At 36.8% G+C, this 16,103-nt stretch overlaps 1 protein-coding gene across 1 annotated transcript; it reads right to left on the reverse strand.

The window, feature by feature from the left end:
• Positions 1 to 453: 453 nt before the first annotated feature.
• LOC140930378 (metal cation symporter ZIP14-like) lies at positions 454 to 15,793 on the reverse strand. The gene is made up of 10 exons (XM_073380059.1): positions 15,555 to 15,793; positions 14,950 to 15,237; positions 11,129 to 11,608; positions 9,999 to 10,170; positions 9,442 to 9,611; positions 8,757 to 8,954; positions 7,044 to 7,187; positions 4,671 to 4,986; positions 3,366 to 3,553; positions 454 to 1,848 (listed from the first exon to the last, which is right to left on the reverse strand). Exons 1-10 carry the CDS (start codon positions 15,771 to 15,773, stop codon positions 1,705 to 1,707), a joined length of 2,319 nt encoding a protein of 772 aa, XP_073236160.1. The 5' UTR covers positions 15,774 to 15,793; the 3' UTR covers positions 454 to 1,704.
• Positions 15,794 to 16,103: the final 310 nt, after the last annotated feature.

Consider the following 16,103-nt stretch of genomic DNA (forward strand, 5'->3'; position numbering starts at 1 on the left):
AGGCTCTTTAGTGGGGGAAAAGCTCGGGGTGAAACAGCATAAATCGGCTAGCGAAGCGAGACAAGAAGAGGACCAAGTTAAACAAAGTTTAAGTGAGGTTGACACATTGTCAGTTTAGAGAGCCATTTCGAGAAAGGTTGTCGGAAAAAATGTCCCGCGACAGTCGCGAAAGGCAATAGGGGATATGACCTGTACACTTTTCCTAACGACTACAGCTGTCGAATTTACTATAGTTGCTTTCATTTAGCAGCTCACAAACATACGTCCATGGCCTCTCATGCCATTCTTTCATATTTCTTTGAAGAACAGTGAACTAAAAAACACCCGCAATACCTTTCGGGATTGTCGTGTGCACTTTTTCTGACAACCTTTCTCGAAAAAGCTGTATATGGTAAAAAATCAGTTTTGTTCTCACTCCGCTTTTATCACACACAATGCAAGTTCAAAACATGATTAAATACTACGTAAACTTTATTTTTACGTTTAAACATGAGTAATAATTGTATAAGTAGTAAAAGCGAGCAGTTTCACATAACCCATAACGAGGCCATATTGGCGCCCCGCAATAACGACTTATTCCACTGTTTTCGTTTCGTTTTGGCCACCCAATAATGGGTATTAATGAAATCACTCCGTGATATCGGTTACTGGTAATTAGAAAATAACGAAGTTTCTTAAATAAAACATTGTTGAGTTGATAATTTCTTTCTAATGAAACATCTCTTGTAAAAATAATAGCCAGTTTCCTAACTTCTTTTAAGAACAAGAATTTTCTGAGAACTAAACCGTTAAAAATTTTTAGTCTAATACAAATCGCACTATAGCCATCATCTGCTGATTGAAACAAAAATAAAATCAGACCTTAGTTTATACAGGATATACAAATCAAAGTAGTTATTTTCAAAAAATAAAAAAATAAAAAAAATTCTGGTGACTTTCCACAAGAAAGTTGGTTGACGTATGTGAGAAAGCTAAGCCCTTATTGAAGAAAATATGTTTACGTAGTACATGTATATTATCTATATGCTGTTACACTGTTGGGGAAATCGTCTTCATCTTATACAGATTCATTCCGCCGGCCAACAAGTACCTTGGTCCCAGAGGTTTTTGATGGAAATTTTTCTCCGCGTGATAAAGAGCGAGACGCGCGAAGAGGTGAAAACAAGTTGTAAAGCGGCAAGCAAGAGAAAAACCTCTGGTTACCTTGCACTTGAATCTCACTTTCATGCAAGGTACAGGGTCAGAGTGTGCCGACCATCGGACGCTGACTGGTTGATAATTTTACAAACACGAAAATCAATTTGATTGGTTCGTATAATTTGAACTAACGATGGGACGATGAGGATATATTTAGCCCTAGTTCGTTCTCAGGTAAATTTTGCCTGTCTCTACTAGAGAAAGAATTTATTTTTCCAAAATATTACACGTGCTGTTGTTGCGTGTTGTTGAGAGTTGTTGCCCAGAGTTTGAAGCTGGTCAAACGTTTTGCTGCCCAACAATACTGGGAGTCGTTGCGTCAGTTTGCAAGTAGCTTTAGAGGAAAATTTTAACTTGGCACTCGCGACCAGTCTAGAAAAATTTCAAGAAAAACCTCTGGGACCAAGGTATCCAACAGGCTACTTTTAAGAGACTAAAATTACACCAACTTATCTTACCCAATTATTTCCACTTAATCATACTACACTACATATTATGTAAGTTGTGCTAGAACTTAATTGCCATTAAGTCCTCTTCATAGAACGCAATTATCAACATAATGGCGAATCCAAGGACCAAACCCAAGTTCTGTAACAAGAACGTAGCGACAGGTTCCGCTTGAAGAGTTTCGCTGTGCATCAGGTCAGGAAGCTGTGTTCAAGAAAAAAAAAACATAAAAATTATCAATTAATGTCATCGCCAAAGATGAGCTGTGAAAAAGGGCTTCAGAAGTTGCTGAGTGACATAACCCACTTAAGAAAACCTAGGGAGAATGGGTACAAGATTTGGGTGCAGTGATTTCTGGGATCATTAGGATAGACAAGTGTAAAAAAAAATACGGACTGCTTTGTAGTCTACCCATAACGTTCTTTCATCTTAAGTTGTCCATTGGGAAGTGAACAGCCATAACAGAATTTCCATAATAGACATTATTTACGTTACCCGCCATCTTTGCTCGCCCTTTAGGATTGATGGGATAAAAGCAATGTCACGTGGTATTTCAGGGCTCAAACAAATGATAAAAATTGTCAACGCGAGTAATCGCGGTCGACTTTATTTATTAGGGACTTTAAGATCTAACGACGCGACGGTAACGAGAACGTCGCTTAAAAGGTGAATTTGCGTTCCTTCAATCTTAACAGCGATTATTCCTCCCATTTTACTTTATCAAATGTAGGCGAACCCTCCTGAAGCTGAATTTCAAGGGACCAAATTCAAGCTCAGAAAGAGAAATAAAATTTCGTCGTTGCTTGTTTACTTCCTCCATAAAACGCCAAATTAGGCATTTTCACGTCGTAGTCGTGCAAAAACAGGAAAGAAATGTACAAAAAAGCGTGATGCACGTGCGAAGTTGTTGTTTTGCTTATTAAACCAATTGTTTTTTTTGACGTTCTCGTTGCCGTCCGCGTCGTTGGATCTTAAAGTCCCTATTCTCTCAAAACGAGATGACGGTTTAATAGTTAGGCAAAATGTACGATTTGAGTTTCGACAAAATTAACGTCATTATTGCTTGCTGTGAGGACGTCTACGGTCGCTACTGCATCCAAAAAAGTGAAAATGATCACTTCCACCCATTATACTACTACATGAGAAATTTCTGCAAATTGATTGGCTTAGAGCAGTGGTATTTCAGCTTAATTTGAAATACCTACATGTGAAAATTACAAACCTTTTGCGGGTAGTAGTATAAACAAATAATAACATGATTTGTACGTGGTATTTGGCATAAATACCACTAATGATATTTCAAAATTGTCTCAAATTTCACTCGCCTAACGGCTCGTGAAATTACGTATAACAATTTAAAAATATCACTCGTGGTATTTATACCAAATATCGCTACAAATCATGCTATTACCTATACTAATTTGCCATTATCATCTTTAATATAAAAAGTTGTTCATTTTCTGTTGTCAAGAATAAACAAACACGACCGCGAATTCTAGCACTGGAAAAAATTATCACTTGTTTGTCCCCTGAGAAACCACATGACATCGCTTTTATCCCGTCGGTCCTTAAGCGCATGCAAAGATGGCGGGTAATAATAATAATAATTTGTTATTTACATGGCGCAAAATAGCACTTGAATATAATCTAATGCGCACAATGGGTATCGTGAATAAGGTCTATTACAGTTATCTCACTATCAGTACTCATAGAACTCTTACCATGTCCACCAATGCGACATAAAGGAATATTCCAGCAGCCAAAGCAAATATCCAGAAACGCACATCATCCTCTTGACCAACGTAAATACCAATTGCTAAGCCGATATAACAAGACAAGGCAGAAAGCAAGTTGGCTAACAATGCCATCTTGACTGTCATGCCAGCTGTCAGTAAAACTGCAAAGTCCCCTGTGACACAAAGAGAAAGAAAAGAAAATTGAATTAAGTTTTATTAATACAATTTTGTGATAATAACACTACTTCCTGCAATGTCAAATACAGGTACAGCACAAATGCCTTCCTTTATCAATTTATATAATGTCATGATCAATACCAAACCACATGAAACCAGTGGTCTTTTCTGCGGAGCTCCACGCGCGCGTGAGCAGAGCCCCATACCTAAGAAAATTTGGTAATCTATCCATCTAAGAAATTTTGGTCATCACGTGACCGTACGTCCGTCTGCACCACAGGAAAACCAATGTGAAATGCCTGTAACCTGTATTTAACTCGATAATAGACATCCATATTATGGTCAATTGACAGCTGTCAAAACAGGGTATCCGCTGACCAGAGCCACATGACCGTATCACGGGCTCAGGTGCCAACTCATTGAGGTTACGTGCCTTTTAGAAGTTTTCCGTTGACCAGTTGGTAGCTTTTAATTGATAGAAGGCTAAAGTTTATGTTTTTCAGTTATATGGTTCTCCCCTAAAGCTAAGCATAGATTTGTGGATTTTTTAAAATGTATAAATGGGAGCTTTGCTTTCAGCTCTGCCCAATTCTATAACAATCCTATGCAACATTCAGGTGAAATATCAGGGTGAAGAGAAAGTCAGTTTACATATAGCTAGCATGTAATAGCCCAAACGTCATTTCAAACGGCCTGGACAGGAAAGATTGATTACAGTTCTTCTGTAACAATTTGAATTCCCCAATCTTCTCTTGTCCATCAGGCAAGTTAAGAACAGAATTCACTAGCCCGATGAAAAGTGCACTAGCCTCAGGCTATCCAAACTACCCCCTTTGCACACTGCGTGTATTTAACATAAATATTAAATAACTAAATTTAAGTAATACATGTTACAGATTAGTAACCAACAATACATGTCTGCTAAATACATCATTTGTTTGTAGTGATCTCAGATGTCAGTTGAGATGCAACACTGGCTGCCACTATCAGACCAGTTTTTAATTAAGAACCCTTTGTGGTCCTGAGCTTATTTGGGGCATCATGCAACATCTGCAACCAATAGAGGAATACTTACAATGTAAATTTAAAAATCATCAAGATAATATTATTTACCAAGTTCATGAGGCAGCTCGTGACAAAACACAGCAATAGAAGTACTGATTCCACCAGAAACACCCGAGCTACCACCTTTGGCAAAAGTGGCACCAATGGCCAATCCATCACCGATGTTATGGAGAGTATCTCCAATGATTATCATCCATGCCACAGTGGAAATAGTTTTCAATGATGCCTTGCTTCTTTCTACATCATCGCTGAAAACAGAGTGGCGTGATAAGCTGTGTTTAAGGCTTCTCTTGCGATTATCTGTTGTATTTTGATGACCTTGGGGAAATCTGTCTTTGGGGTCTTCAAAACCATCTTTGATATCCTGCTCAAGATTAAGAAATTTGCTTTCTTAGAATATCACAAACTCTCAGTTCAGAATTTAGAAATTTTAAATAGAACAAAGAGAAAATATAAAAATGGCTCTTTCAGTTCTGGTCACTTTTTTGTGATTTGCTGCTGTGAATAATGTTGCCTTCTCCATAAAACTTTGAGCTCTTTCATTTATGGAGCTAGAGATATGAGGCTGGTTATTGTAACACAGATGCAAATAAAAGAGAAAGTATCAAAAACTTCCACATGTGCCTTGGTGCTCCAGGTCTGTTTGGTGTATTAGAAGTGGGTTGCAAATTATGGAATGAAAAGGTTAATTTAACAAAACAATTTTTTATGAGAATCTGCTGTGCAAGTGACTCATCATTACATAATTTCACATGATACACATGTTTCAAAGTCATTAACAATGTCTGTTCCCTGCACAGATACACTTTTTAATCATTCTTCGTTGGTGTATGTTTATGAATTTCAAATAATTATTGACAATTTGCTTGTTTGCTACCATTTAGTGTTACATCTAGTATTGTAGAAACTAAAGGAAATTAATGGCTTTCTGAAAATTATTCATTTGAATATCACAGATAGACTACATGTAATCTTTCACACAGACATGGGAGAATTAATTGTTCAGAACTGATAAGCAACTGGCCAATAAAACATGAATGACTTGAAGAAAACTGATGTTTATAAGTTACTTCCGTTGATCTTTGATTATTTCATGATCAGTTTATTGATGCTTAACCGCCAGTTACATGTTTATGACACATTTTTAATAATGACATTTAAATTAATATCAGTATTATTGTTCTTAACATTAACCTCATATTCACCATCATCAGTATCTGTACCAGATACATGTTCATAAACACAATGGGAATGTAGTGTACAAGAAGGACTTGTAGTGCTGCTGCTACTTACTAAAATTCTTTATGGAACCATCCTTTTGTGACAGAAGACCCATGTTATAACATAAACTTAAAATACAAATTTTATGTCATTGTTTGATATCACTGCATACAACAGTAACATTTAAAAAAAACACGGACAGAACTTTAGCTATAAATTTTTTTTTAAAGGTACATAAATTATTCTAATATATATCAAGCTGGATATTACAGAAATTTTAAATTAAAAATTGCTTTTAAACATGTACTTTATTAAGTCAAAAGATTCAGTCAATTTAGTGTGTCACATTCTTTATATGTCACTGCATGAAACTTTTTATGTTTAATTCAAGATCATAATTTCAAGATTATGGACCAGATTATCGACCAAAAAAAATTATAATAAAATTATTAATGCCTTGAGCTGGAAGATTAATATTTTTCTGACTGCCCTGTGGTACTGGAACTACAAAGTTTAAAACAAATTGGCAGTTTGACTGTTTTTAATGAGCCTTAATTTTCACCAAAAGCACCGGAGTACGACACCACATATACATGTAACAAAGATAATATATAAAATTATATATGCTTTTTCAGTAACAGGATTTGAAAAACCAAAACAACACCTTATAAAAGCCACTGTTATTGCTGAAGTAGAGATGTACAACCATTATGATTACTTTTATTATAAAGTGTTTTTACTTATTGTTTGTCTCACAATAGTTATTATTGTGATGTTTTGATTAGCCTGCATAGCATGGCGGTTTTGGTTGCTAAGTAATAAAGGCGGGCAGACAGTAGTGTTGATTTATTGAGTGGGACTATCATTTTGTTCAGCGTGGTTGTTAGTGATTGGTGTATCATGAACCTTGATCATGGTTGGTGGATCAATTAATGTATTATTAAATTTCTTATTAATATATCCTCCAATTAAATAAACGCATGATTTGTAATCTACACTTCTACAATTTTTCTTTCTCAGTTCTGTCACCATGTAAAGAATTGGCTCACGTTCTTAAACCACAACTTATTTAAATATCAGAACGTAGTGAGCTCATGAGTGGCCATTACATCAAACTGTAACAAAAGTAAGCCTGAGTTTGCACATGTAAATGCTAAAATCTGGTTGGATGCTAAAACAATGCAATATCGTCACACTCACCTTGTTTGTTAAAACAGTGTCACCAATTTCCATGGGAAGATTTTCATCACTTCTACCAAGCGGATGACCTCCTTCATGATGCTCTAGCCTGGAACATTTCCTTTTATTTTTAAAGCTCATGTGCCGACTTGAAGGTCCAGGAAGCTGTACAAAAAATGGAGCTTACATTAAGCTATAACAAGTAACACCAGAAATGAACATAAAGGAAAGCAGCACTTTCTTAATTGCTTAGGCATTTTGTTGTGTGTTTGAAATAATCAAACATCCAGGCCACCATGTTGGTCTGTGATCTGTATTACTAAATGGCCATTTGTCACTTTAGAAACAAGAGGGAGACTAGGCCAAGTTCTGAAATCGTTACTGGGGATGGGGAAAAATTGGCCAACAGCTAGCCTGCCAGCAAGGTCTCTGAGGGGCAGGAAAAGGAAAGAGAGCTTGCAACTCAGTCTCTGGAATTTGAATTCCACCTCCAATTCCCCTGTGGCTCCTTGTCGACTGAGCTGTCAGATTTCCACTAATCAGCGTGAAGCGTAAGTGAGCGCGAATGTAAACAAACAATGAAAAACATGTGCCAAGGGTAATGACATCATTACTAATGTCATCTCCGCCACTCAACATTTCCCATCAACTTTTTCGATGCAGATATTCAAATTCCAGAGACATAGTTGCAAGCTCTCCTTTCTTTTCCCACCCTGCCGCCAGAGCGCCCTTAAGCGCTTGTTCGCAGTCTAGCCAATAGCTGACTAGTGTGATCCTAGAGGTCTTTGCAAAAGCTAATTTGGCCCAGTCTCCTCGTTTCTAAAGTGGCGAATGGCACAATAACACTGTACCTGCACATGTATAATTAGATTAAAATGCATGGCCTGTAATCTTGGTTTCCAAAGAATGCCCGTTAATGATGTAACGGAAACAATGTTGGACTTGTTTGCAAAAACATTAATTTTTCAGTAGTTTTAATATCAACTTTAAAGTTAAATCCAAGTTCCGAAACAAATTCAACAAATACTTCTTTGAACTTTAGAGCTTGAGTCAGTGACTATATTGAAGTCTCTCACTTGCTCAATTACTTTAGCAATTTATCTTAGCCTCGGAAAGCACAATCATAATTATTTTTATTTCATTTCTTCATTCATCTTTGATTTTTTGGATGTAAATTTTTTCCATTTAATTCCCTTATTTGACCTTATTGTATTGTTATCTCAGTTTTCTGTAACCAGTTTTGTCTTATTTTATCACCTTAAGTTTGTTTTCATCTTTCCCCCGCTCCCATTTAGCCTTTTATGCTATAAAAGCAGTGGGAAAGTTTTTTCAGATTTCTTATACAGGTCTATTATTAACTGAGTGTGTAATTACTGTTGTATCTAAACTATGTGGAATAAAATGGTTGTTGATGTCTGAGGATGAAATAACTAAAGAGTCAGTGATAGTTCCAATAAAAACTGAGAGCTGAGAAGCACTTTGCTGTGGTACCGTTTATTACACTAAGCATCATAAACGGTGGTTTGGATTTTGAGTTTGACTGTGTAATCCAATGGTATGATCATTGAAATGAACCCTCTTTATTAATTTTGCATTAATTACATGTACCTAAGGAAAAATAACATTCTTTTGGTTGCACTGATTAAAAAGATACATTAAAACTTAGGATCATGTTACTCATGTAATTTTAGAGTTCTCAGGTTTGAAACAGTAAATTGTACTATTACTACTGACCTCAAAATCAATGTGGCTATGGCCACCATGATCTCCAAATTTGCTCTTCAAACACAGATGCATCAAAGTTTCAAACAAGAAATATCCATAAATGGAAAGCAGCACCACCAAGGCCTTCCAAATGAATCCCTTCTCTTCTGAATGATCGGCATGGCTGTCACCTTCAGCATTTTCTTCATGTTGGTGGAGACCAAATGCCTGATCACAAAATGACTTATTTAATTTATCATTACAAGAAACCACTTTCAGGGTTTAAGCAAAAAGCTAACTAGAAGGGAAAAACTTAAACATTCTCAGGTTTTCAGAGCAGCTTTTATAACAACAAAACTTTGTTAACACAGGTCTGCAGAAATTTTTGAAGGAACAAAAAAACTTGCACAGATCTGGCCTTTCATTCTACATGGGACCTACAGAACCACATAGATTTTTTAATGGCTTTTATAAGTGTGCAAGGTTTTGATCTGATCAGGAGTAGAAAAAACTTTTGAACAGTATGGTTCTACATTTACACAGACTCATGTTAACACAGTCACACCTGAAACATGCAAATTGTTCTGCACAGGTTATGCACTTTAATGCTTGAAGCCTATTTTGGCCCCTTTTACAAGACGGACAGTGCCAACTAGCAAGGTAAAGGATATATTTGACCGGACCAGTGTTTATAAACAGGAACGTTAAGGCTTACATGAGGTAACAGATGAAGTAAGCTGTCTCCAGCAAGGGTTCCGACACCAAGAGCTACCAACATTGCCATGATCTTCTTGTACATCTTCTTTCCTAGAAATGGAATAGTTGCCACGCCAGCTACAGATGTAAGGCTGATTATAGTCACAGCCGCAATGCCATAACCCCAGACTGGAGATAAGAAACAAAACCAAAAAGATCATGAGTTTACCTATTGATTTTTGTTGGATAGATACTATTAAACAGAGAACAAAATCCCAATATGAGAAGATAAGTCAGAACACCACATGTACAGTTGGTCAATGTAACATAATATGGACAACAGTACAGTTTCAAAATACTGGTAAAACACTACAATTTCCACAACCTGACTTGCAATATCCAACTTGCAGTATCTCATTATTTTTTCTTTTGTAATATTTCAACTTTGAGTCAAAATAGCACTTATAATTAATGAGAAATCTGGGTTTCCAGCCAAAATCAACACTTGCATCTAATCGCAACCATTCAATGCCCTTCACTGAAATCTCATCTACCTGTGTACACGTGTATACTAACTTTTTCCCATATCCTTTTCCGGTTCTGTTTTTGGTTGGTTTGACTGCTGTTTGCAAGCTCCGCTCTTGGCTTGTTGAACAAAAGCAGGGCAAAGCTGTTTGAAGTCATAATCATCTGCCCCAATGGAGTGATCAATGTCAAAAACTGTCAGCATCTCATCGACTGAGTAACACTAAACACAAAACATTAAATATTAAATTTAAAATTCTTTGTAAACAAGTACTTGATCATTGTTCAGGAATACATGTATTGAATTAATCTTACAAAAGCTAAGGTTGAAAGCAAGTTAAAAAGGCTGTTATATATAGATATAATAGACAAAGCACAATCTAAAAATTTATCTAAAGGTCATACAAGTCAGTGTACTAGTTTCAAGTTCTTTTCAAAGAACTGGGAATTATTGCTGGTTTTTAAAGTAGTAAAGGCGGGTGTCGTTTAAAATAGCCATGTTAATGGTTAATTACTGTGAGAACTTAGTAAGTATTTTACTCAGTCAAGTATACAAATGCCTCAGTAAACATGGAACTTCCTTTACTGTATACAGGGGCGGATCCAGGATTTTTTTTAGGAGGGGGTGCACTCGTCTCTTGCTCTACTTCAACACCAGTAAACTACATAGTTTTTTTTTTGCAGAATACCAGTTGTATTACAAAACCGCAGGTCATCTCAGGGGGGGGGGGGGTGCGCACCCCCTGCACCCTCCCCCTAGATCCGCCCCTGGTATAACACATTGAACTCAGAAAGTTAAAAAATTCACTTGAGAAAGTTTAAGTGACTCAAAAACCATCTGTCTTAAGGGGTTTTTTTTGGGGGGGGAGGGGGAGGGGGAGGACTTTGTCTCAAGAATAAATCAAGTTTGATCAAACTCAATTTATTAAGGTACCTTAAAGTTTAAATAGGATTCATGAAGTTTAATAAGATTGTTTTGGAATGATCTGGATCAAGATCAAAAGAACCAATGAATCCTTTCCCGGGGTGGATTCATGGGTTCCTTTGATGGGCTATGACCTGACTGATCTCAGATAACTGATCCTGATCCGGATCATACCAATGGAATGCACCCTAAGCGTAAATAAGCTAATACACTGTATAGGGGTAAGAACGGGGCTTGATGTTAGAGTAACACCTACACTGCTACTTCCACCATTAGTGTGTGCATGAGAATCAACTGTGCGGCGATGAAGGGTGTGAGATGCAGCTGATTCCTCCTGTGATGACACAGCAGATGCAGCAGACCTTCGGCGTCTGTGATTATGCCCATCATGGCTTTCACTTGAAGATGAGGCTGTTGACTGAGAGGATTTCTTTCCAATACCAAGACTTTCAGCGATGCTTTCTAAGTCTTCTTCAGACAGGTACTTTTTGTGATCGAAAAGTTCTTCCATGAAAAATTCTTTTGATGGTAGATCAGGTTTGGTCTCGTCGTGTCCATGACCTTCCTTGATACAGTATCCTTTAACTAGGTGTAGAATAATGCTTGCAGAGGCTTTCTCAAAATCATGTTGATTAAGAACCTTTTCTTCTTCATGGCTGTGTTCACCTTCCCTGTGATGATGGCCTTCCTCGACTCCCTCTTCTATCTCTTTAAAAATGTCTTCCGCAGAAAAACACTGGTAATGTAAAGAAGAATATTAGATCTTTGATAGTATTTAGACCTTGTGATTCAGTAGTTTGCTGATTGTGAAGATTTAGACTTGGTGACTTGGTAGGCGCTAATATTTCATTCCTATTGCTGCTAATAGCAATGTTAAAATTATGGCATTTTAAAAAAAAAATACAGGTAAGGGTGTAGAGAATACCCCATTAATTTGTTTTATGGTTTCCACAATGAAACAGTTACAGTGTGACTAGTCAAACCAGGGCACTTAGAAGAAGATTCTCCAATCATAACGATATCTGAAAACAAAGGATTCTCAAGTTATTTTGCAAACAGGCCAATAAAATTCAAGATTCACCTAGTATGCAACCGCTGAAAACTTTAAAACCATTTGAACTTACCTGACATCTCAGGAAACAGCCCTCAAATTCATGAATGTTATTGGTTCGTTTGCAAAAAAACTTGGGAATCTTTTGTTTTCAAAAATCATAGTATTTCAGGACAATCTTCTTCTAAGTGCCCCGGTTCAAGTAGTCGCACTGTAAGAATTTCTTTTCCGTCTACTCTATTCGCCCCTAGAACTAATTAGCTCTCCTCTGTTGCTCTCAGCCAAGCCCGTCAATTCCAATTATTTTTGACAGATTTAAATTACCTTCAAATTTCTGAAAAATTGCCAAGCTTCTAGATGCGATAAAAAAATACCCTAAGCTCAAGATAAATAAGTTCATCTTTTCCTAGCAAAAAATCAAGGGGACATGTGCTTACTAGCAATGAATAGTCTGTACAATGAAAAAGGGCAATGACTGGTTCCTTTGGTCTGGAGGAAAAACATTCATACCGTTTGCTTCAAGGACAATATTATTTTACAGCGGGAAAATTTAAATCATTTAATAGTTTGTTTCACTCAGTGTTTATTCAATATGTTGGGAATATGCACTGTTGGGAATTGTGTTTCTTTGCTGCAAGGTTTTTGAGAACATAAAAGTGGGATCAAGTACCCTCCTACCAGAACTTTCTTTCTAACATGCTTTCTGCATACCTTGTACGAATCGTTCACAGGGCAAATATTCACGTCGCTTGGCCTGTCTATGTTCACTGGTATTGTGCGCCGATTGCAACTTTGAATCAAAACAAGCAATCTCGAAAACTCTATTTTGGCAATGCCCAAATAATGAGTACTTGTTGAATTATATCTAAGTTTTCTTCAGTTTGTTTACAAACTTGTAGCTCCACTCTCCCTATCTTAAGGCCTACATATAATCTTTGAAACAAGATATTAATTTTTCTTAAACTTAGACACATCTCTAATGAAGACACACTTGGCTCTGTCCCTTTGGTGTCCATAAGGTTGACTGAAAATGTAGATCAGTATATTAGGTCTATTAATAGGGAGCTTAAGCAACGACGATGGTGACGGCAACGAGGATGGCATAAAAGCAATAGGTTTGGATCAGTAAAACAACAACTTTGCATGACAATCACCTTTATTGTACATTTCCTTCCCGTTGTTGCACAGCTACGACATGAAACTTCCCATTTTCATGTTTTATGTAGAACATAACCTTAAGAAAATGATTTTCATTTTTTTTTCTAAACTAATTAACTTAGATTTTCAAAACACTAAATGACCGGCAGTAGGAAAGAGGAAAGAGGAAATAGGAAGCTGAAAAACGTTCTGAGTGTCACAAAACATGGTTTCGTTTTCTGAGCCCAGAATATACCAAACGCTAAACTTGAGATCTATAAATCTTTAAATCTTAACATTTAAGTAGCTTGTCAGTCGCATAGTTAGTTAAACGGCTTTTTAAATGTTAAAAGCCATGCCAGAAAGAAACCTTTGCTCACAGGATAATATAAGCTTAATATATAAGGTGGCCCGAACCTATTTATATGCATGTTGGTTATGTTTTTGATTTGCACTTTTCAGAATGAAAGATTCAACCAATTTCTATGATTTTTGGCATCCTTAAATCATAAACAATAACAGAACTTTAAGGAAATGTTATTTATTTTCTTGTAGGTATAAAAACCGTTGAGATATCGGCATACATTTAAAACCGCATTTTTATGAAAAATGAAAATAACTTCGAAATCCCACGATTCAGCAAATAAGCCTCGACTCAGAGCTCTCTAGTTTTACATCTGCAAGTTTGAAGGCAATCGTGACAGTAGAACTTGCTGAACAAAATGCTGGTCAAATTTAACCTTACAATGCTACGCTAGCACGTTTGTGAAAGTTGACGGACAAACAGAGGAAGACTGCCGACAGACTATCTCCTATCTGAAAGGATATTCCTACCTAAGCTTTATTGCAAGAAACAGAGTAATCAGAAACTTACGGCGAATACAGTTAGCAGTTTAAGAAGAACAATTTTAAGCTGAGTGCGGGGTGATATTAAAGAACTTCTATTCATCAAACTTACTTTGTATTTGTCCCTCTCTTTTGGAAACAAATCTTAACAATGAAAGCAAAATATCACTTCTACGAAAAACTGTCAAGCGGTGCAGGTTCCTGTTTTGAAGAGAAATAAGGCTACCAACTCCAGTACTTCTAACCATCCATTTTTCAGCTGCATTGAAACCCTTGCATTTGGTAATTTATTGGCGTTTTAAAGACTTACCATCACATTCGCACGGGCAGTTGGCTTTTGGGGATAATGAGAAGAATAAGATGACTGTCAAATTTGTCTTCATCTTTATTCCCAATTCAATTCAATTCAATTCAATTCTTTATTTCACACTATATAAGATATTTACATAAGTATACGTAGGTAGGAAAATAAAGAAGCTGACAAATAATAATTACTAAAAGACATTAAGTTCATTTGTGTACAGTGTCCAAAGTAGCAAGAGCTTTCTTGGACACCGTCATGTTGAAATAATTGGCAGCAGTAAAGAGAGGAATAAAATCTCAGATAATATCAGTGATAGAACATATAAGCAAGGTAAACTTCCCGTACGAATGTGATGGCAAGTGATGTAAAAGTAGAGAGCTCTAATGCTTATTTGCTGAAGTTAGGGAAAAATGTGTCGAGGGATTTCGAAGCTATTTACATTGTTAGTAAAAATGTGGTTTAAATATATGCCGATATCTCAAAGCTTTTTTTACACCTACAAGAAAACAAATAACATTTTCTTAAAGTTCCATCATTATTTACTTGGTATGCCAAAAATCATAGAAATCGGTTGAATCTTTCACTCTGAAAAAAACACACATATATAACCAACACGCATACAAAGAGGTTCGGGCCACCTTAATAAAAAGTTTATTTTGAAAGCGAATTGATTGAGAGGGAGCCAATGGACCTTTTTTTTTAAACCCCAAGACTGCTTTTATCCTTAAATTTCACCTACCTTCTTTTCAGTTAAAAAGTCCCCGATCGTCTTGTTTATTTCCTCGAGAATTTCATCGAGAGCTTCGTGAGTGATCCCGTATTCGCCATGACTGAAATTCCTCGTAAACGAGTCGAAAAGTTCGCTGTGGTTCCTGGGAGAATCGCAACGTTGTTGACCAGAATTCTTTTCACGCCCTGGCAAAAGGCAGTACACTATCGAAGGACTGATCTCTACAAACTCCGAGGAATTTAATGCTTTTGACGGTGACGATCCATGAATATCGTGCAATTCTATAGGGCTGAAACACTAAAAGAACAAAGCGTGAAAGTGAATGCAAATGATGAAAAACCGCGTGGTCGAAGACATTGAGAAAGGGCAGCTTCGAAGATCGATCGGTCTTACGGGCTAAAAGAATTCAGTAATCCCATAATCTCATCGTAATTTGAGCTTAGTTTTACGTTTTCATTTTTCTCTTTCTTATTAAAAATCGTCGTAATTAGTTTTCAGAGATATATATTTTTCTCTAGAAACTTTTACCGTACTAAGTTAACTTTAAGACTTTTAAGTTTTAGTGTAAAATTTTCATCTTTTTGGGCCATTTGTGCCAACAATACTTATCTTACCCTTCGGTAATCCGGACTCGGTTTGCTTGCAGTGCAGTTCAAGAAATGCAGCTTGTCAAATAGCCTCTGTAGATCATCTGACTTCAGGGAATCGCCATTAACAGCGTCCTGCAATTCTTTAAACGAGTAATGCTCGTGATTTCGGCTCTGGTGTGAAAAAACAAACTCGTAAAGCGACAATTTCAAGTACAAGAAAACGCCAATTTTTAGGAAGAACATTTTAGTTTGGCTGTTAAACAGTTTTCAGCTTCAAACACACGCCACACTTTTGCATCTAAGTTCCTTGTTCCGGGGAACAGGTGGGCCGGAGCCCGGAAGGGGCGGGAGGGGTACGGGAGACGGGAGAAGAAGTGGCGGGAAACGGGATCTCTACGATAGCGGGAAGCGGGAGTGGAAATTCAAAAGGCAAGCTTTCGTTATTTTGTTACCGCTTACATCCAATCAAAGAAACGAACCCAACAACGTCCATTTCCATGTAACGTCCTCCGAGGCTTAAAGCAAAATTTTATACGCGAGAAAAGTCAAAAAACGAAAATTCGTACTTCCTAT

Source organism: Porites lutea, chromosome 3 (genome assembly GCF_958299795.1).
Source record: "Porites lutea chromosome 3, jaPorLute2.1, whole genome shotgun sequence".
Classification (NCBI taxonomy): Eukaryota; Metazoa; Cnidaria; class Anthozoa; order Scleractinia; family Poritidae; genus Porites; species Porites lutea.

Excerpts from the sequence above, each read along its gene's own strand:
- LOC140930378 (XM_073380059.1), bottom strand. The coding sequence starts at position 15,773 with ATGTTCTTCCTAAAAATTGGCGTTTTCTTGTACTTGAAATTGTCGCTT. Across the intron at positions 15,238-15,554 it reads CGAGTCCGGATTACCGAAGG|TGTTTCAGCCCTATAGAATT; the intron begins GTAAGATAAGTA and ends TTGTTCTTTTAG. Across the intron at positions 9,612-9,998 it reads GGAAAAGGATATGGGAAAAA|TCTGGGGTTATGGCATTGCG; the intron begins GTTAGTATACAC and ends TCTTATCTCCAG.